The sequence below is a fragment of the Xiphophorus hellerii genome, chromosome 15 (genome assembly GCF_003331165.1).
Source record: "Xiphophorus hellerii strain 12219 chromosome 15, Xiphophorus_hellerii-4.1, whole genome shotgun sequence".
NCBI classification, from domain to species: domain Eukaryota; kingdom Metazoa; phylum Chordata; class Actinopteri; order Cyprinodontiformes; family Poeciliidae; genus Xiphophorus; species Xiphophorus hellerii.
In genome coordinates this window covers 8202502-8224422 of record NC_045686.1, presented here as the reverse complement: position 1 = coordinate 8224422, position 21921 = coordinate 8202502, and the positions used below count along the sequence as shown (strand labels likewise).

Below are 21921 nucleotides of genomic sequence, written 5' to 3'. Positions count from 1 at the left end.
GTCGGGGGAAATAATCTCTCTCTGTGATGGTTTCTCTTTATGTGGAAGATGAGGAGATGCCACGATGTGCTGTCGATTTACAAGAGGAGATGGGTGTCAAGGTCAGTGGCACAACGTTTAGCTGACCGCAGATACCGGATTAGACACCGTGCCTACAGTGTTGCTGTCATCCCGTCGTGATAACTGTGTCATTTCTCAAAGACAATTTCCCTAATGTATTCTGTCTGACAGATGACCCAACTCGCTGATATCATTATGCTTCACTCTTGCAGCAGTGGCATGTAGGAAGGTATGTTCTGTATGAAGTTGCATTTTCTTAAGGGAACACACACTTCATGGACTTTGTGTTTATCTATGCTCTTGATATCTGTTCTCATGAGTGTTTGTATATTTTACTTGGAGACAGGAGGTGAAACAAAGGCAGAATGTCAATTGTGTCACCAGATGAAGAGAAACTGCTTTTCTGAAGACATAAAAAGTCCACTTGATGAAAAAATACAACAAAGTGAAATGATTAATTGGGATGAATCGATTATTCAAATAATTTTCAACTAATTTAGTAAATCATTAACTGGAGTATACAGACTCTAAAAAGATGATTTGCTAAAGAACAACACAGTCAGAGCAGTAATTAAGCCAAAATCTACACATTTTTCATTTAAGATAAAAAAAAAAAATCTTTGCCTAGAAATATCTACCCAATCTACCCAAACTCCTCAAGTGGCATCGCTTTAGCATAACCCAGTACAAATGATGTAAAAAGACAAACCTTTTGCTGTGCAATTATCAGTTAATTAAACAAATCAGCAATCCAAGCAGAACTGGCTAAATGAATGCTATGTTACTGCATTTTAATTAATAAAATATTCATTTTATTTGAAAAGGGAGTTGAATTGTTTATTCATATCCGATAAAGCATTTCTAATTCTATATAAAAAAATAACAAATATGAGGTGGGCTTAAAGTTTCTTCTGAATCTTTATCTCACTACGGGCCTCCCAGACAGGAACTTGAGTCCTCCTCTGCAAATTAAGGTCTCACATTTATAACATTTGCATTACACAGCGCTAGAACTGGTCAGACCTGCCCTAATTCTTTGGATATCACCTGTACCAGCTGGAGCCTGACTGAATCTTCTCACCTCCCTCTTAATATGCAAAGCTGTTCAAGTGTTTAATTTGCAATAGCAGCTTCTGAAGTTCCCCAGTGGCTTTGGTGTGGTCATCAGCTCAGCTCATATGAGCTGTGTTTCAGTTGTTACAGCTGCCATATGTAGCCCATCAATATTCTGATAGGAGAGAGAGGGTGTTGAACTTGGTTGTGTGCTCTGAGCAGACACCTGACAGCGTAGATCAGGAGAACTGTAGATCCAGTTCTGTTCGTGCGGATTGACACGGGGCATTGGGTATGTGTGAAGTGACTGAAAAGACTATAGTACACAAATACATAATAACATAAGATACATTTTTAGATAGATTAAGGGTGTTTTCCCTTACCTGATAGTCCGGTAGACTCAGTTCGATTGGGGAATAAATTTGCAACAATTGTTAGAAATTCAGTTGCGGTGGTTTGCTTTCACACTGCACTGTGTCAAACAAACCAAACCCATTGAAAAACCCGTTTCCCCCTATGCCTGTGGTGGTGCTGCACCAAGAAGCACTAAAGGAAATGGCATTAAAACCTCTGAAGAAGTTACTGGGCACAACTTCCTTGTTCACAAAATGTAAAGACGAATGCGGTTGGATTTTAAAAGTTGTAGGATTTTTTTTGGTTATTTGTAAAAGCTATTTGCCATTTGTCTCGCTAGTGATGGTCACTTTTTGGTGATTTTTAGTTGTATTTACCCAGAATGCCTTACGCTGTGGACCACTTCCTGCTTCTGGAGTGGCAGGGTTTCCCCCAGAAAACTTGCGAAGCCCAGTGGTCGGGGCGCCGCGGTGGTCCACCGGCGGTCCACCGTGTTTTTGTATTAAAGATGCTAAATAGACAAAAAAAGTTAAAATATTACTGGGTAATTAAATGTTTCGGGAAAACATATCCAGTGAAATGCTATCTAAACCCACAACTAGTCAACATTTAAATGTAAGATTTTAAGGAGCTGGCAAGTTTACTCTGTAAAAGTTCAAAGAACAATCTTAATAGTTTGATTATTTTGTTACCATAGCAACAATCTGATTCTGTGAGTTTAATCTTTGAGTTTGAGCTCTGTTTGCCCACAAATACAAACTAGTAAACTGCATTATAACTTATTGCTTTTAAGGTTGGCCAATTAAACTACTCCCTTCTCCCAGATTTCACTAAATCTAACACAGAAGCTGATAGAGATGCTGATGTTTTTAGCAGCAAGAGGGGCCCCTAGGTCAAATTCTGCTGCAGGCCTCGTATAGCCTTAGACTGGCCCTGCATGATGAGTTAAATCCGCTGGCAGAGATGTGCAACAAACGGGAGATTTAATTTAATGCTGCTAATGTGGCTTTACTCGCTTTTCCTTTTTGTGTCTTTTGAGTTTTTAACACAAGTTTGTGGGACGAGATTTTCAGATCTTGCCGCGGCCGTGTGCATCAATTCTGGATGACTAAGTGGACAAAGCGTTTGATATGGTTTGGTGCATTGTTTAACCAGAAAAATAATAATAAAAATAATAATAAAATAATATAAAACCAGCGTGAAGCGAGACTACAAGGTGAGCGCGAAAGCTCTTCACCGGGCTGAACCTGCATGATGAATGATTAGAACCGGCTGTTAACCACTAACGCTCCGGTCAACCGGGAACACATACATAAACTTTACAGGGAAGACAGAGCCAAAGATGTAAACGCCGTACATAATTCTGTCCACAAATATAAATCATTCTCACCGCTCACTCAATTCGCACCCCTGAAAGCGCGACTACAAGTTATTCCCGCGGTTCACCTAGAGCTGCGCAACCATTGCTAACTGGATTTTAAACTCTTACCTTTATATAGAGTTCTCCAAAGAAAAATAATTCCTCACATTAGGTTGATGTAAATATTCTTACAGGTCAGCCTGTGTCCAGTTTGAGTGAAAGGAGGCGCGCGTGATCGGCGCTGAGGTAAATTTAATAAAGCAGCGGCAGCGCGTGAGGCAACAAGCAGAGGCGCCAGCTGTGTGATTGGTCCACTCAATTATTAATTTTTCTAAAAATAAAAACAAGCAACGCTTAGCCTGGCGGGGGCCTTTGGCAGGCCGCCAGGCTTATAATACACTGGGGGAAACCCTGAGTGGTCTCCGGTCCGCTTTGGGTTCACATATGCATTCAAACCGCACCAAAATTCACTTTAACTGAACTGAGACCTAGGATTTCAAGCAGACCAGAGTTTGCTTTTTTGATCGATTGCGCATTCACACCTGCCCAAATGAATCGGACTTTCTACACAAATGAACTAGAGTTCAATTGAAGCGGACTTAACAGGACTGGTGTGAATGCACCCTAATAGAAAACTGGATTAACATTTGTCACAGCAGTTGACGCTGTGTTTTATGCCTGAAGCCTTCACACAGAATCAGTGTGTGCATTTAAAAAGACCTTAAAAGAATTTGAAATGGAAAATAGCCTACAAGTGGAGGATGTTCAAAATTGCTGTTATGATACCCACTATGCAATTCACCAAGGTAACCCTGAAAGCAGACCACAAGATGCTTAAGTTACTAGTTACTGTTGATGTGAAAGAGCCTGCCTGTTCAATAAGATCAAGACTGCTCAATGTTAAATTTTATGGTTCTTTATGGTTGTGTTATATCTTCAAAAATTCAATTACATTAATGCATGTTTCTGTTTTGTATTTACTAACGATTACATGATGGTTCATAATCTTAACAGCATCAGTCAGTGACGCAGTTGCATTTTCCATTGAAGCAGGTGGCGCTGTGTTTAATGTCATTACGAAGCCATTACTGTTTGCTGTTGTCTGCTGAACGGCTGCTGTAAATGAAAGTAATAGGCATTTTGTTGCATAAGAGAGAACAACTCTGCCTCTTTCTACTCAGAACTTCCCAGCCGATGGTGGGAAACCCATCAGAATAAATCTGTGTGGGAGCAGCTTGTACAAACAGGCAGTGCCGTTTCTCTGTCATTTTGTTTGAACCTTTTGGAAAACAGACTGGTGATCATAAAATGTGCACACAGATCATAAAGTGGTCAGCTGGACCTGAGTGTGTGGGCGGCTGTGGGACATTCAGGTCCACTTATGGGAATTCCTTTGTTTTAGTAGACGATGTTTTTTTTTTTTTTTATTAGTGTTGGGTTGCTGCATGTCAGGATCAGTGTTTCTTATGTACTTATCCTTATGTCACCTAATCCACGCTTACAGTCTCTTGCATTTGAATGACGTTAGTTGTAAAATAAAAGCGAAATGAGTCATTTCTGCATAACCTTTTTTGTCGGCTCCTGATCAGTATTGCTTTGTGGGAAGGTAAGGCCTCCATGTACCTGTGTGCTGCATGTCTTACTTGATCTGCCTGTTCTTGGCCTAGAGAGCTTCAGTTTGCAGCTATATTTTTTGCTCCCTGCTATTTTTATTTCTTTGACAGTGAACAAAGCTGCAGTTCTGCTCTCTGGTGTACATGGATGCCTTGTGTTGATTCACAAAGGAGGGAAGCATTATTTATGCACATGCAAATAAGCCTCACGTCATGTTGCTGCTACATTCTGAGCTAACTTGCAGCTTTTCCAATAGATATTCAGGGATTTCCCATTCAAACACTGCTGCTGATCAGGTTTAGACTTACAGCTTAATGATTGAATGTATAAGAAGTTATTTATATGCTTTCCCAACAACAGACTAGAATGTTAAAGTCATCCCTTGTTCCACTCAGTGGTCACAGATAAAAAAGTGAGTATGCTACCATTTCCTGAAACCTCACTTCTCCTTCCTCATTTTCAACCACAGACCAACATGTTCTCATTCAGTATGAGTCAACATGCATCTTCATTAATGATTCAACTAAGCAAATAGCATAAAGTCGCCACACACATCCATAATGCTTCTGGAGGAGTTTGTTTCAACACATTTGTCGTCAAATTGGATTATGTAGAATAGTCAGGGTGGGGCCTGCAAACCCAGCAAAGTCTTCCAGGAAGAAAATAAAACTTATAGCGCTCTTGTAAATATTACTTGAAATGCACTCGTAGAAACTTAAACGCTGCTTTTCCAAAGACTGAAAGACAGAAGAAAACTGATTTACATGAACTGCTTTAAAACAGTTTCCACTTGCGTCATAAAAGCTTTTTAAAAAATCCAATAAATAAAACATAATTTTTTGGAAAAGCTAAATTAATATAACTTTTTGAGGTTCAACGATGTCTGGAAAAGCCTGTGTGGTTTTAGAAAAACGGAGTACATCCAGTTCTTGTTTGTTCTGTTGAAAACATTTTTGGTGATAAGGTCCAGATTAATAAAACTTGGTATTGTAGGAATGTACTGTGCTCATCATTCGTGCAGGGAGGATATGTATCAGCAAACATGTAGCAGGCTAGCATGTTGTCAGAATGACAGAACGAGGGCAGGTGTTGTTAGTTTAAAGCCCTATGCATGTTGACAGAGACAAGAGTGGTTTTTACTGTGTATGTACTTAGGAAAACACACCTTTCAGAGATATTGATGAAAGGAAACACACCTATTGTTTGACTTTTCTATGTTTGAACTAAACTTGTAGCCTTTGATAAACGATTTGACGGTTTGAAGTCCTCCTTCAAACACTAAGACTGCCCTATGGTCTCATGAAGCTGTGTGATCGAACATGGCTGGATCATGGAGCATTTTGCACCTGTGAAAAAGGTTTCTGCACCTTCACCATTAGTTTTGCCCTTTATGTAGAGAAGGAAACAGTCATGATACATTTCAGGTCAGAAATGGAGCACAGATGCAGCTGTCTTTAATGACATAAGTTCTTAAAACCCAAACCCTGGTTTTTGAATTTTGCTGCAACTATTTAATATTTTACTTTATAAACCCGCTGTGACACTGCTTGTGCATTTTCCTACTCCTCTTTGCTAAAAACGATGCCAGGGCTTCTCTATAAGACAGAATTTGAACAGTAGCCTGTTTGCGCAATTTGGAGGTGTGTGTACTGGTACTTCTTCCCACCTGGGATCACCATTTTACAAGGAGCAGAACTCATACCGATCCCTAATTGTGTGTTTAAAAAAAACAGGTGAAGTTCCTCACAATATAAGGTTGGTTTGAATCTTCAGTTCAAACATTTTGGTTAATTTCACTAAATCAAACATTGCTGCCCTGCTTTGTATCTACATAGCAGAATGGGAATAACTTTGTAGCAGGTTATTAACTGACATTAATTAGACATTAAGAAAACATGCATGGATGCAGTCGTGACTTGAATATATTTAGAGATGAATGACGTTCAGAAATATTGTTTCAAACTACAACATAGGCTTCTTGTAAATTTTAGTAATTGATGGTGGAATGAAACTTGTGTTTTTGTGTTTTGTCTTTCAGTCACAGAGTGGGGTGATGATGTACGGGACATCTCTGAAGAAGAAGCCATGGTCATTGTCAATCATCAATCCACTGGGGATGTTTGCACTCTCATGATGTGCCTGCAAGACAAGGGCACGGTAAGACATTCAGGAACGGAACCGTGTCAAAGCTGCAGAGGTGTGATGTCAATATACGTAAAAAGCAGAGCAGCTGCTGTAATGGTGCTTCCAGCAGTTCCTTTAGCCATCATTCCTGTTGCCTCGGACTCATTTTGCATTAGACTCTGAGCCACACCAGCTTTAAATTCAATGGGTGTTGTTTTTGGAAGTGAAATGAGGGTAAATTTCCAAGTACAAATGTGTCTTGGATGAATGATTTTTACTGTTTTTAAAGGCTCATATAAAGTAAACAGATGACTTTCTGGGTAATCCAAAGAGCTAATTTCTGTCATAATATTTCTGCTGTTGAAGATGATTTGTTCGTTAGAGCTGTATGCCTGTGTTTTGGAAGTTTATTATGATGTAAAATAGTTTAGTACAATTCTCATAGAGGCGGCTATTTGTCGGACGTAAGCTGGTGTTTCAGCAATTTCTTTCTGAAGTTTATTCAGTCAAATCTACCGAACCTGAAGAAGACTCGTCTTTGGATCATAGTTTAATTCATCTATTTTTTTCTCTTTTACTTTGTTCTTTTTTACTTAAAGGGAGCTAAAATATAAAAGGTAGTATATTTATTGACTTTTCTTATGTTATTAATAAAGCATGTAAATGATTGTATGTGTAGCTGTTAGATTGAATTAAATACCCAAATTAAGTTTTTCTTAAAAAATTAGACTGTCACTGACACTCATTTAAGAAATTGACTTCTAATAGTGTTCTGCATTTGCAACTAGAAAGTTGAGTGGAAGAAAGAAGTGTCATCCCACATTAATGTAGCAGTTTAAGCAAAATGAGTCATGGTCAGATATTGAGTTCATATACATTAAAGTACATCAACAAACATTTAAGTAGACCTGAATTTCTGCTCTAAAATCCTTTTTTATTGGGCTTATTTAATACTACAATATATGAGACGCTAAATGTTGTGTTTTTATTATCTATAAGCCATTGAAATTAATAGAAATAAACACTAATGACTTCTTGTTTTTTTTTTTTTTTACTGAATCACTAAAATAAAAGTAAGCCTGAAACGATTAGTTGTGATGAATCAATTATTAAAATAATCGTAAAGTAATTTAGTAATCGATTAATCAGTAATTGGATTATACAGACTAAAAGAAAAAAAAAACTGAGAGCAGTAATTAAGCCAAAGTTGTACAAAATATATATATATATTGCATTTAAGATAAAAAAAAAACCCTTTCTTTAAATATAGTCTACCGAGTAAGTCAGTTTTAGCCTCACCTGTTTCAAATTCAATAAAGGAATGCAATGTTTTTGCTTTTGAGGCAATAAAAAGAAATTGATTTCTTCTATTTGCATATTTTTTTAAGTATTTCTAATATGGCATATAAAGGGTTAAGTAGTTAAATGAAAAATCAGTAGAATGTGCCTATTTTTAAAATCTGATTAGTAGAATAATCAATTACTAAAATAATTGGTAGCTGCTGCCCTAAATAAACTCATATTGTAACTTGTTGATCATGTGTATTTAAGTTTAATAATGGTGTGTTTCCATTGGTTACTTCTGTATTGTTGTTGTTTTTGTTTTTGTTTTGGCTGGTTTGGCACTGGAAGTGCCGAGTCACACTGCACAGACATGATCATGATCCATCTCCACCGCTGCATGGCTGGCCCAGTTTATCCTCTTAACGAGCGAAGGCCAGTAAGCCGGAGCTGCATTTGTGCAGGTCATGAGGGTGGACATGCTCAGGAGGGGACAATGTCGGTTTGTTCCACTTCTGAGCGAAAGAAAAAATGTGGTTGTAACAGATATTTATTGGGTTTTTTTGTTTTGTTTTTTTTCAGGTGGTGCGGAAAATGATGTGGTTGATGGACCATGTGTTCAAATACACCAATTTTGGTCTAGTGTCACTGATTCACGGGGACTTCTTCATCAGACAGGTAGGAGAGCCAAAGTGTTAAATATTCTTCAACATTAATTCACTCCCTCTCTTCCGTCCTTGAGCCGACCAGCCTATTTTTCTGGTTGGTGTCTCGCCCCCTAAAGGCAGCAGCAGTGCTTGTCGCTGGAGAATAAAATCCTATTTTTGTCTCCGTAACTTGTCAACACCTTGTTTTTCTGATGGTCGAAGGATTAAAAGCACAAACCTCTGGGCCACAACACACCACTTGTAACCCCGACTGCTACAGGCTAGTTGTTACTGCCTGTCTCAATTGTGGATTAGAAATCCATCCTGTTATCGCTGCTGGTCAGGAGATGGGTGTATTCCTGCAGCTCTGGTGTCCTGAGAAAGAGAATTGCAGTCGACAGTAATGTGTGAATGTGGTGGGGGGCCCGCTTGGCCCATCTGGCTCCATCTAGACAGCTGAATATACATATGGAAACTCCACGGCTCCTGCTAGTCAGGGAATTCATGGAATGTCAGGGATGTCTTTGTCTTCAAGGTAGACTCAAGTATACCAAGCACTGGTGTGTTTTAACATACATTTTTCATTTTTATTTTAAATCTTATCTATTTAAATTTTCTTTGGTAGCAGATTTTTGCATGATGCTAATCAACAAATAAGGGTGCATTCACACTAGTCCTGTTTAGTCCACTTTAATCAAACTCTTCATTTGTCTAGAAAGTCTGTTTTTTTTACTCCAAAAGCAGGAAGTGGAATATAGTGCAAGGCGTTCTGGGTAAATATAACATAAACAAATACGTGGGTCTTGCATTAGTGGCAGAAATCGCTCGTGATCTATTATCAAGGACAAGAGAAATCATACAACAGCTAAAATTTGACGCCACTTCATTTCTGTTTACATTTCGTAAAGCAGGAAGTTGTGCTCATGTTTTCTTCAGAAGTTTTCATGTTGTTTCATCAGTGGTGCTCGGCACTTCACCATCGGCAGGTGAGGGGGAGAACTGGTCTTTCAAAGTCTTTGGCTCATTTCACAAAGTGCAATGTCAAAGAGAATGTAGAAATACAGTTAATATGAAATATATCCATGTTTTATACCAACCAACTTGTTATTTTACCCTCTTCATAAGGGTTCAAGCCTTAATTAGAGAGGTCAAAACACGTCATCTAACCCTGTTATTCAATCCCATGGTAAAAATATTTTACTAAAGTTGACAGATTTGCTTTGTGTAAGCATGACATAGTGGTGCCAGCACCATGTGGACATGGTTGCAATTATTTTAACATTTTCTGTGCTTCCAGACCCCATTTGCTCTTTCAGTATTCTATCTACAAAATGCTTACATTTCATTAAATCTGAATCAGAATGTCTTCACCTTGGTTAAAAAAAAAAGAATAAAATCCCGTCATTTCTCACAGTTTGAGCATGGCGGAACAGCATGAGAGGAGGGAATTAATTTTTTTCTTTTTAGGTCATGGCAGCGCTTTGCTGTGGGATTTCACATCAGGCACTGTGCCGAGGGTGAAGCCAGACGGGCTGTAGAGGAAAGTCTGAGCGATCGCAGCCATTTCTGCCCTTCTCCTCCTCCTCCTTTTTGTCATCACCCCCTTTGGCATTCTCATGTGTAAATTCCTGACATCTTTCCCCAGAATCCTTCACACATCCACTCAGCAAGCAGCTGCCCCGGTCACCCAGGGCATCTGCTGTCCACTCATGACTGGCACGAACGTCTCAAACATTGTTACACACAGCACAGCGGCACATGACCAGAGCACAGCAAAGCTCCATCACTTATTATTATTATTATTATTCATATATATAAAAAAGATCAATAAATCCCCCTGACAAAAAATGTTTGAATGCTTAGTTTTGCAGCATTCAAGTTATTTGTGAATGTAGAGTGCATCTGGAAAGTATTATTATATATATTTTTGGCCCAACTAGTTACTGGACTTTGGTTGCATTTACTTTTTCACTGAGGGTCATGTTGGTTGAGGTAGCATTTTTTCCCTTTTCGTATTTACCCAAATTTCCTGATCCAAAAACATTTAAGTGTGGCAAAAAATCAAAAACAGAAATGATCTGCAATGAAGCAGCTACTTTTTTACTTTGAGTTTAATAAAATTGAAGGTAAACCTTTATGGACATACTTTAAATCAAAGCTAAGATGTCTATCAAAGAAACGGCAGCTCATTTTGCTACGGTCATTGTGTTGAGAAAACAAAAAAGTATAAAAATCTAAATGGGAACCACTAAGTCAGAACAGAAATGACCGCATCTCCAAGTATAACAGTATTTGCTGGTTTATTATCTGCTACCTTTCACACAGGTTTCTTATTGCAAAATCAAAACTGAGTTATAGCAATAACAGTGGTGGATGCTGCTCCTTTTTGTTTGTTTTTGTTTTGTTTTTGCCACCTGGCAGTATTTTTGAATACCCAAATTTATGTAAAGGAGTGAAAAGCGTAGTAAACCAATAAACTGGGTTATAGTAAACAGTTTGATTCACTTTAAAAAAAGAGATTACTTAAATTAAAATAAATTTTTAACTCCCTTCTTCAAATAGGTCAAACGGAACCAGCTCTTTTTGTTTTAGTTTACGGTAGTTTTCTTTTTTTTCCCTCTATAATCGAGCTGAATGGAAAATCTTCTGGGACTGTCCTGTGTTGGTTTTAGCGCAGCTAAATGTTGGTTAAGTAAACTGATTAAAGCATGTAGCAGCTCAGCCAAAAACGCTGCACTGTTTGTACACTTCAGAGACAGTTGGCCTGAAATCAGAGCAGACCGGCTGATAAATTAGTCCCATCACAACCTTTGCATTTGCTGAAGAGGAAACGGGTTTTGTCTGCAGAGTAAACTGCAACATATCTTTAATGAAGTGTTAAACTTCCTCATACTCATCTGTTACAAGATATTCACAGGTTTTCCATTTGGATAAATGAATTGTCATTTTACTCCCTAACTCTGGTAGTGCAGTAATTGTGTTGTGTTACATTATAGCTGCACTGGCAAACAAATGTGCACACTTAAAACACGCAGAGCTGCTCGGCTGAGCTAATACATTTAAAATGGTGTTTGACCATGGCTAACTAAAAATCAATGCAGCTGCTCCTCATCCTGTCCTTGCTAATGCACTCATCGTTGTCATGGTCATCATGATTTGCATCCATTTTGAACGTGGCATGGCGGCTAAGTTGGAGTCAGCAATGTTTGTGTTTCTTTTGTTGATTCCGCTTTGACAGGAATACAATCTACTTAAATTATAAGATTTTGACCCAAACTGTCCAGACAGGGTTATTACAGTCTGTCTCCATCCATCCCTTCAAATCATCCATCTGTTTGTCCATCTATCCTTTAGCCTTCTCGATTAAATCCGTGCCTTCTGCAGAAATATCTTGCTGTAAATTTATGGTGAAATTTTGTATTTAAACATGTAATTGTAAAACTCTTGTTGAATATTGCTATGACAATATTGGTTCATTTTCAGGGCTCTTTTCCTTCTTTTCATTGGCCTCAAAAAGTGAATATCTGCTCTGGACATTGAGGGCAGAGAAAGTCCATCCAAAAACCCAAATACATAATTGACAAGCAGATTTAGTTTGCATGACTCCTGAAATACAATATACAACCGAAAGTGGCATCAGAACAATACTTTGTGATTGTGAAATTGCACACACAGACATTGCACTGACACTTGAGATTCAATATAGTCAGTGGTGAGATCATTTTTGCAAATCCGCCAACAGCAGAGCTAATTGTTTTTGTTTAGCACTTCTGCTAACTTTGAAAAGGTTTAGCACACTTGGCTTCCCATAAATTTACTTTTCCGAATAAATTCTAAAGCATTTATTGACTTGGTTTATTTATTTTGCCTCCAGATCTAAACTTTCAACATCTTTTTTTGAACTTTTATCGACTTTTAAGAATTCTTCTGACATTTATAATCATGCTCCTATTTTGAAATCTGTGTATGCAGCAATTTCTGTTTCCTCTCCTCACATTCTCTTCTTTTCTACCAATAACATTTTTTAGCGCTAACGCTAAAGCTATGGAGTTTTAGCGGAACATGCGGAACTTTTGTTAACACTCTACATTTACATTTTTTGATTTTTGTTTTTCCATCAGGGTAAAGCTCACAGAGACAAGCAGCTGATCTACTTGAAGGAGCATCTAGAAAAGTACTACCACAGCCGTGACAGGAAGTGGATAGTGCTCTTCCCTGAGGGCGGCTTCCTCAGGAAGAGGCGAGAAACCAGCCAGTTGTTTGCAAAGAAAAACTCTCTCCCTCACCTGACCCATGTCACGCTGCCTCGCCTGGGGGCCACCCACGTTATCCTGAAAACCCTGTCGGCTCAGCAAGAGAACGGAAGCGTGGGCAGCGACTCCGGGACCCGCAACCAAAGAGGTAATGGGAATATACAAATATTTTTTCCCCAACTGTTAATTTCCTCTTTGAATATGTTTTTCCAAGCAGTTCAGATAAATGTAGCGGTTCAATTCTGTTCCTGAAGATTTGCCTTTTTTGGGGGGGATTTTTTTTTATCCTTCAAGTGCGTGTGAACTTCTCCCTGCACACAGGGCTCTGTCGATTTCGATAAAATGTTGTTTAATGTCTGCTGCAGGGCCGCAGGGAGATGCATGCAGCGTTAAGCCCCCCTCCATTGTTTTGCTGTTTTCTGGGAGTTTTGCTTTTAAATGAGAGGCGACTAGTTGCAAAGATTGCCAGGAGAGGAGAGAGGTGGCATGGACTGAGATGCCAGAAATTGCATCAATGTTCCTGAAAAACCCCAGTGGTGATTTGCAAGAGAGTGACTTTTTTTTTTCTTTTTTTGTGCCAAGAGACCAGCCCTAAATACAACCAGAGAGCAGGAAGATAACATGGCAATTAACAAGAAATGGTTTAATGATAGCCGTCTGACTTTCCTTGGTACAGTTTGGATCAACAGGTTCTGTTTCTGCCTTTTTGAAGTTGTTCTGTTTAGTAAAAGTTTTAAAGACTATTTTGAGTTGTTGCTAGTAGTGATTTGGAGAAACCTCGGATTGGCGTAATTGAGAACGTGGCTCAGATTTCTTTGGGTTTGCTAACGCAGCTTTGTGTCCTACAGCCTGAGCTCTAACATCTACAAGCCGTCTGTTTGTCCCTCTGCAGGACAGACTAAAGATAAAGAAGTGGTTTCTTGCCATTCAGACTAAAACAGAGACCTCACAGAAACATTTTTTTAATTTTGTGACAATCAAAAAGCTTGTATTTTTCCAATACAAATAGATTTTATGTTAAAGACCAACACAAAGTAGCTATTATTTGTCATAAGACTCTCATAACTCTAAATAAAATACTTTGGAGTGCAAGTCTCTGAAGCAGTGAATGGAGTCCACTTGTGTGTAATTCATGTCTAAATGAAAGCAGTAAGTCATTAAAGGCTTTGGAGGTTTGTTGGAGAACATTTGTGGACAAACAGGATTATCAAGAGTGAGACAATTGTGGGAAAGTTTAAAGAACTTTTAAAACTTTAAGATAAATCATACGTGTTCTGAGAGTTTATGGAGGTTTTGTTGAAGTCGGTATACGTACCTGTTTAATTTTTACTGCAGTAGACTCATCAATAGCTGCATTTTCACTACAAATCTGTGTAAAACTTTCTCAATATTCCGCTTATGGTGAAAGTAAACAATTTTGCAATTGCAGTGTTTCCATTAAATCAGAAACTCATCTAAAATCACATTCGAATAAGTCTATTTATGCAATAATTCATTAAAAAACACGCCGCGGCATCATCCTCCTACCACTTCATGTTGTCTCTTTAATTTTTTCTGCCAATAGTAACATAGGTTGTTGATCACATGACTTGTGGGATGCAAAAAAAGTGTTTCCATTCCAGTTTGACGAAATACACTCATTTTGATACAACCAAAAAAAAAAACACCTAATCCAAGCGCAAGAAACTATTTATTGAAAAATGAGTTTTTTTCTAAATGGGCGTGTTTTTCATGAAGTAAATGTTCTTCCTTCATGCGTCCGTCTCTGGTACAGCAGCTCAGGAGAAGAAGAAGAAGAAGCGGCTGTGTGGGGGCTTGTCCTTCTGCTTGGATTTAACTAACCATGTTAGAACCGAGGGCAAGAAAACACTCATTCCCAGAAGCGCGCTGTGCACCTTGCTGCTCTGTCCTCACCGTGTGAGAGTGTGTCTGATCAAAGTCGCTGCTCTGCCTCACTCTGACCCTCCCTGATGCTCTGCAAGGTGCCCTGAGCTTACTGACTCACTCAGAGACAAATGGGGCCACTTGGAGAAAATATGATTTGATGTAAATGTGCGTGCCACTCTGTTTCAGCCACTCAATGTCATCCAAGCTAAATGCTCTGCTCAGTGCGGATATAATGCACAGGGGTCACTTTTTGCAGAGAGGCCTTGTGTGCCTCGCAGACCGATAAGGTCGATGTGTGATTATAAAAATATGTTTGCAGTCGCAGATAAGCAAAGGTTGAAGGTGGGAACCATTCAGGGTGGGAGTGGAGCTCCGTGAGAGTCTAATATAAACACGTCACTGTATCCAGTTAAGTTGAGCTTAAAGTGTTGTAATTGGTCCGCCGAATGGCCTGATAGAACCACATATCTGTCAGCGGAGTTCCTTCCTCTATTTACAGGAGGGCAGGGCCAGTCCGATGTCATTTCAAAGAGCATGGCTGTTGATTTCACAGTATTGTTTGTCATTTCTTGGAAGCCACTAGGAAACCGTGGCTCAGGGCTCCATTCTTCTACTTTTGGAAGGAGATCTGCTGGTGTTTCAATACCAGCAATGCCATTCAAGTCACTTAGCTGCACAGCCAATCAGAGTGTTTATTACTCCCCTACCCCCTACTGCCTCTTCTCTGCGGGATCGCACGTTAAATAAACAAAGGTGTGCATTTGTCAAAGGTCGGGCTTCGCTCCAGAGAACACATCTGAAAACGAAGGTTAAAGGGAAAGTAAGCCTTCGAGGTCCTAATTAGAAGCAACAGTCAAACTGTGAAACTTGGTTAGACTGAATCAATGGACACTAATTAACAAGAGGGCTGCATTCACAAGCATGTAAACAAACTGTCAACGCTATCATCTTCCCGCATGTCAGAATGAAGTTGCACAGACTTTACAAAGCATTCATACCCGTGAACTTTCCACATTTTGCACATTTTCTTTTGCAAAACATCTCAACTTCAGAAGTGGGTAGGGCAAAAAGGCTACTCGCATACTGAGTAATTGATCAAAACATCAATCATTTTATATTTAAAAAATACATCAACAGGTGGACCAGAATATAAAATGATGTGGAAATTTTGGTATTTTAAAAAATTTTAAATGAATGAAAGTAAATCATATCAATACGTTAAAAAATGACAAAATCAGACTGAATAGATATTTTTCCAAATCAATTTCTTTCAGTAAACTTTAACAAAAACTGCAGGTTTGTGTCTGGTCTGGTGAGTTTTTGGTTAAGACATGCTTGTTCTTCATTCAGTGAAGTTGCACATAGAATAAAATTACTTAAGTAAAAGTACCGCATAGTAAAAATGCTCAAAGAAGTACATTCGACAAAGAGTTACTCAAGTAAATGTAACTAGTTACTACCCAACTCTACTCAAGTTAAATGGATTTGCAGGTTAAATGTTTTGTGTGGGGACCCTTTAGATTTTAAACTAATAAAATCAAAGATGTTGAGTAGTCAGTTAGACTAGAAAATTATCTACTAAATGTTTTTCCTTGTGTTTTGACTACAGAAAGCTCCAGCTCTGTTTATGGTATTCAGAACACTGGCCTGGATGGTGAACGGTTGGACAGTTGTAAATGATAAGGTGTCTTTCCTGGTCCGTTTGGCGTGGCATGAAAATTATGTATTGAGCTGCGGCTCTTTGTTGTAACATTCCTGTCGTGGTTTTCAACCTCTCCTGCTCAGGTTGTACTCTGCTCAAAGTGTTGAAATTGTTACTTTTTGTCAATATTTCTCCTTTTACATCTTCTTACGGAGTCTGATGTAATACATGCAGTCGGTTGTGAAATTGAGTTCCTCTTTTGTCACACATTTCCCCTGCACAAAGAGGCCAGTGTGCTTTGATTGGGAAGTGCTTGCTACACATTAACAGCAGCCGGCTCTTTGACTCCTACCAGGGCAGTCAAATAAGCGCCCCTGCTTCACCTCAGGTTTGTTTCAGATGCGTCTGTGCTGACGAAGGCTGCTGCTGCTGTTGGCTGTTTTTACATTTGACAAGCAAATGCAGACTTGTCAGCTTGAGAGGAAAATAGCGTTTAGTTCATGCCTGCCGGCGGATCAGTTTGGAGGTTAGGATTCGTTTAGGTGTTGGACCTTTAAACAAAATATACATTTTTCTTCTTTTACGTGATCATTCACTTCATAATATTTAAAACAATCTCAAGATTGAACAATCCTAGAGCCCTGAAATTTTTTGCATGCCCATCCTGTGTGTGTGAGGGTTTATGTGTCTATTGTTTTTGGCAAGACTTTTATTTCCAAGGAAAATTTTTAGTTTATTGCACACATGGATATAAAAGTTGGATGTAATGCATCATGAGTGATCTGGAAGAAAAAATCTGATTTGTGCTGTTCAGACAATCATAAATCTAATATAGGTCACATTTCAGCAAAAAAAGCTGAATTTGGGACACCTTTGCCTGCAGGGTGAGAATAGCCTTTGCGTCACCTTTGTTACAAAGCGGTATAGTTGTCAAATGCTTGTCCGTCTATCTATTTCTACAGGTTCCATATATAAAACCTTATTCCAGTCAAAATATCTCCCTTAAATTCATACAAGATTTGTACTTTGTAAATTGTATTTATGCCTTATAAACTGGCTAAATTAGAGGTCAGAGTAAAACCAATTCTGTCTTGACTCAGTTTCAGTCTGTCCAGTTAATTTCAGTAAAAACCCATCATATGGCAGGTTTTGATCCAATTTCAAACAGCAAGTTCAATCCCACATATAATACATTCCAGTCAAATTCAGTTGTTTATTGCAAGTTGATAAAAATGTGTCTCTTTAAGGAAGTATTGACTTTGCTCCAGTCCCTGATTTTGTGCGAATCAATCTGACAAAATGAAACATCATCATGTCAGATATTGTTGCACAGTAAGATTCTCTTCTAACATGTGGTCTTTTGCTGCTAGAAATTTATCTGAATAAACTAAAATTGCAAAATTAAGCTCCTTTGTAAAATTATTTGAACCAAAAAACACCTGGTGACGGATGTAATATTATGAAAATATGCCTCCTGTTTTACCAGTAGCCAAGAGGAGCTAGCTTCATTACCAATGAACATATGTGACAAAATATGTCAGTTTTTATGAAAATATGACATAACTGAAAGGTGTAATAAGCTAAATAGTACATTAACACTTACTAAACATGCATTTACAAATTGGAATTATAAAATTTTTCAAGAAGATTGATCATAGCAGAATATATTTGCTTATTATTTATAAGCACAAAAAACATTTTTCCTTCTCAGTTACCCACTTGTATGTAGAGACTAGAGATCTGTCACTCGCACATTTATTTTTAAATATTGATGTATCAAAATTAAAATTAAAAACATTCAGACATAAGTCTTAAATTTTACCCAATATAACACCTACGTGTAATCTTGTTGATTGTGGACAAAACCCACCTTTTCCAAAGTGTTTTATTGTTAAAAATATTTTCAGCTTTTTTGACACAAAAAAGAACCTTATTTGTACAAATTTCCATCTTTCCCTCTGACCAACCTGATTACAGATGCAGCGATTATGTCTCTTAACCTGAACAAAAATGTCCCGCCCACAAAATCTGCCTCTGTCGGTGCGAAAGGTGTCCTAACAAGCTCCGGTTTTATGCAACAAAACACCAGCGCCCTTAATTGCATCCACTCAGACTCACTAATACATACTCTAAAGAACAGTGAAGCAGGGTAAACCACCTAATGTGACATAATCTATTGCATTACAAAAGAAAAGTTACTGGGCACTGCTTACGTATTCCACATTTATCACCGACATGAACAGAAACTTCAGAAGGTTATTTAGCTTGTTTTCCTTTAAGGTTGTTGCAAAGTCTGTCTGTGTGTCCAGGAAACAGGCTCTTCTTTAACATGTTGAGACTGGAATGAGGTCTTCCTCTTGGTTGGAGATTTTCCCATCACTGTTCTCCAGAAGTGACTCATGTTGTTGCTCTCCTGAACTGCCTGTTATGTCATGATTTCAAGATATTTCATAACAAATTAATTAAGTAGTTTTGCTCTAAGCGAGATGTATAATAAAGATGAGATGAGCCGACCTTGCTGCACAACATCTAATTTACCTAAATGTGTTGCTACAGAACTGACCCAGCCAAGTATCCCTGCAGCAGATTCCCACATTTAAACACAACATGCTCTCCGTATCCCATCAGCCGTCACCAACCTTTCAGCCTCATTGCATTTTTTATTTTAATGACACAGTTTAACGACACATCTGAAATTTTATTTAAAGTATTATTCGGGTCTGAATGGCTATGAAATAGGGAAAAGGGTGTGTGTAAAAATACAGCTGAAAGCAGAAATTTAGATTCTTTCTCACTGTCTGAAGTTAAATCAAACTTCTCTCGTTTTAGGTCAGTTTGAATTACTAAATGTATTTCTATTTGCTTAATGTCAAAATAATGAATGAAATATGTAAGAGATTTATTTATTAATGTCTTCAAAACCAGAAGTAATCTCAGTATTTGGTAGCATTGCCTTTGAACTGTATGACTGGGCTCAAACATTTTGGATTTTTTCCACAAACGTCTCAATAGTTTGCTGGAGTTTGTGTCCAGAACTGGTGTAACTCAGCCAGGTTTGCAGGTCGCTTCACTCCCTCATATCCCTTTCAGATTTTCCTAAAACTTTTTCATAGGACCGAGATCAGAGATTTGTGATGGCCACACAAAAGCATTAACATTTGTTCTTTTTAAGCTACTTTATATCCACTTTGGCTGGATGCTTAGGGTTATTGTCCATTTGTAAGACCCATTTGCCTGGTCTTTAGATATTTCTTCATTATTTCTACATAATGTTTTGTAGTCATGATGACATTTATTTTATAAAATGCATCAGTTCCGCCTGCAGCAAAACAACTCCACAACATGATGCTGCCACCCTCAAACTTCACAGATGGAATGGTGTTCCTTGCAACCGTCCCACTTTTTCCTTTAAATTTAACAATGGTCATTATGGCCACCAGACCACAGGACATGTCTTCAAAAATGAAGGTCTTTGAAGGACAGTTTGACTGTGGATAATTACACTGTCTTGCCAGCTTCTTTGGCTTTTGTTCTGGAGTTGATTTGCACATTTTGGACCAAAACACTTTCATTTCTGGGACACAGAAGCCACATCCTTCCTGAGCGGTATGATGGTTGTGCATTCCCGTCATGTCTAAACTTTAACTCGGTTAAAGTTGTAAGTCCTTTTTTCCCTTTTTCCTTTGTCTTTTCAGTCAGGGATTTGTACAGGCTCCATATATAAATCCTGTTGTCCACTGAATTGTCTCTCCAAAATTTATAGTGAAATTTTGTGTTTAGATTTTAAACGTGATCATATAAAAACAGACTGAGAAACGTAAGTCTGGAACTAAAATTCAGTTCACGGTTAGAATAATATGTGAATTTTGAATAAGATTTTGCTATTTATCTTCACAAATCCCATTTTTTCCCTTCTTTCATGACAGTTAATAAAAGTAAAGGCCTGCAGTGGGTTATAGATGTGACCATAGCATACCCCAAAGCAAGACCGATGGACATCCAGACGTGGATCTTTGGCTACAGGCCTCCTACAGTCACACATGTACATTACAGGTAAGAACCTGATTACATTCTCTCTTTTCTCATTGGTTCTTGTCCAACAATTCATCACTTTGTCGCTCTGTGAGAAAAGTCCATAACTATGCTTGGTTATGCAAATAAACTGCTGCAAATATGCAAAAATCTGTCATAACATATACGATAAAGTAAGGAGGCTTTCATTTGCTTATGGAGCAGTTTATCTTGCTAAAAAAACATGTGTCTCGTGACAGAATGTAAAATATGCAACATCCTCGTATACAGTCGCCACCTTGTATCCAGCGGATAAAAATATCTTTGCTCTTGTGTGAAGTGATGCAGTTTTTCCTCCGTGCTGTCCCGTTCTCCTTGCCCCACAGATTCTCCTCTGTTATCCACCTGAGACCTCGGTGATGGTTGGCCCTGATTACATTTTTTATTTTTTTTGGTCACGGTTCGAGGGGAAAGTCGACCTTTGTGTGTTTTCTTTGCCGGCTGGATCAGAAAAGATCAAAGATCATCAGGTTGAAGTCGTCATGACCTTCCCCTGATATGTGAGGGTGTGTTTGTTTGTGCTTCTCCGTCTGGGCGGCGATAGGACCAAAAAAAAAGGTGATTTATGAAGCCAGGCTCGCATTTCTCTAGAGGATTCTCTGTCCACTCGGGCAACAAACCAAAGGACTCATTAAATCTGTAATGAAAACGTCTTTAGCTCCTCCCTTTTTTACAGGACGCTCTAATCAGCCATCAATACGATCAGCTGAGTCAGCAGGTTTTTACTCTGGGACGGACAGGGAGTGCTCCAGGCGTGTAGACGATGCTGATCGCTGAGAAGTTAGACCCACGCTGGTTCAGGTGCAGAGTCAACAAGAGAATTAATGTGGCTGCTGATCAAGGAAGCACAGTGGGGGGGGGAGAGCAATGTGATTCACTGTGGTGGTGGTGATGATAGCAGAGGCAGTTAGACCGCTGTGCCGCCCTACGGCTTTGCTTCTGCTGTGTCATTTAAGGACAGATTTTACTACAAGAGCAGCTCGTCTTATATTTGTTTTTCCTTATAATCCTTTTGGCAATCAGAGCATGAACATCACAATTCTCTGCATTTTTTATCCATGTAAAGAAAAGAAATTAACATGAAAAACAAATAAGCTTTTCAGTTGTTCAGCTGTAGAGGGTAGAGTTTTGTCTACAAATCACGTTTTAAAAGCTGCCGAGATGCACCGATTTTGAATTTTTGTCTGCTCTTCAAGTCAAGCAGGATTTTACCACATTACAATTTTTCTTTAAAATGGACATGTTATGTAAAATTCATATTTTGAAAATGTCTGTACTTCTGTTTGGGTTTCCACTACTTCTAAAAACAAGTCCAAGTGCTTAAAGGAAACCACCACGCCATTTTCTGGTAACAAGCTAATGTTTTTTGGTGTCTGGAAAATGAGCCATTTCAAAAACGTCACAAATGAGCAGACACTGTCCCTTGACTAGCAACCCTAGCGAATCCCAGCCTGTTACCTAGCAACCCCATCTGAGCTCCAGGAATTTGGTCAGCTGGTTTTACAGCTGTATGCTCCATACAATGACTGCTGGAAAATATGTTGTTGTTGAAACCACTTTCTGGATTCTTGTTGG

At 38.6% G+C, this 21921-nt stretch overlaps 1 protein-coding gene across 1 annotated transcript in view; it reads left to right on the top strand.

Moving 5' to 3' along the window:
* The window catches only part of lpgat1 (lysophosphatidylglycerol acyltransferase 1), a 55157-nt gene that overhangs the window by 16676 nt on the left and 16560 nt on the right, over positions 1-21921 (top strand). Inside the window, exons 3-6 of the mRNA XM_032585348.1 lie at positions 6480-6598; positions 8429-8524; positions 12615-12894; positions 20202-20328. Of these exons, the coding sequence (XP_032441239.1) occupies positions 6480-6598; positions 8429-8524; positions 12615-12894; positions 20202-20328 (622 nt within the window). The remainder of the gene's footprint in view (positions 1-6479; positions 6599-8428; positions 8525-12614; positions 12895-20201; positions 20329-21921) is intronic.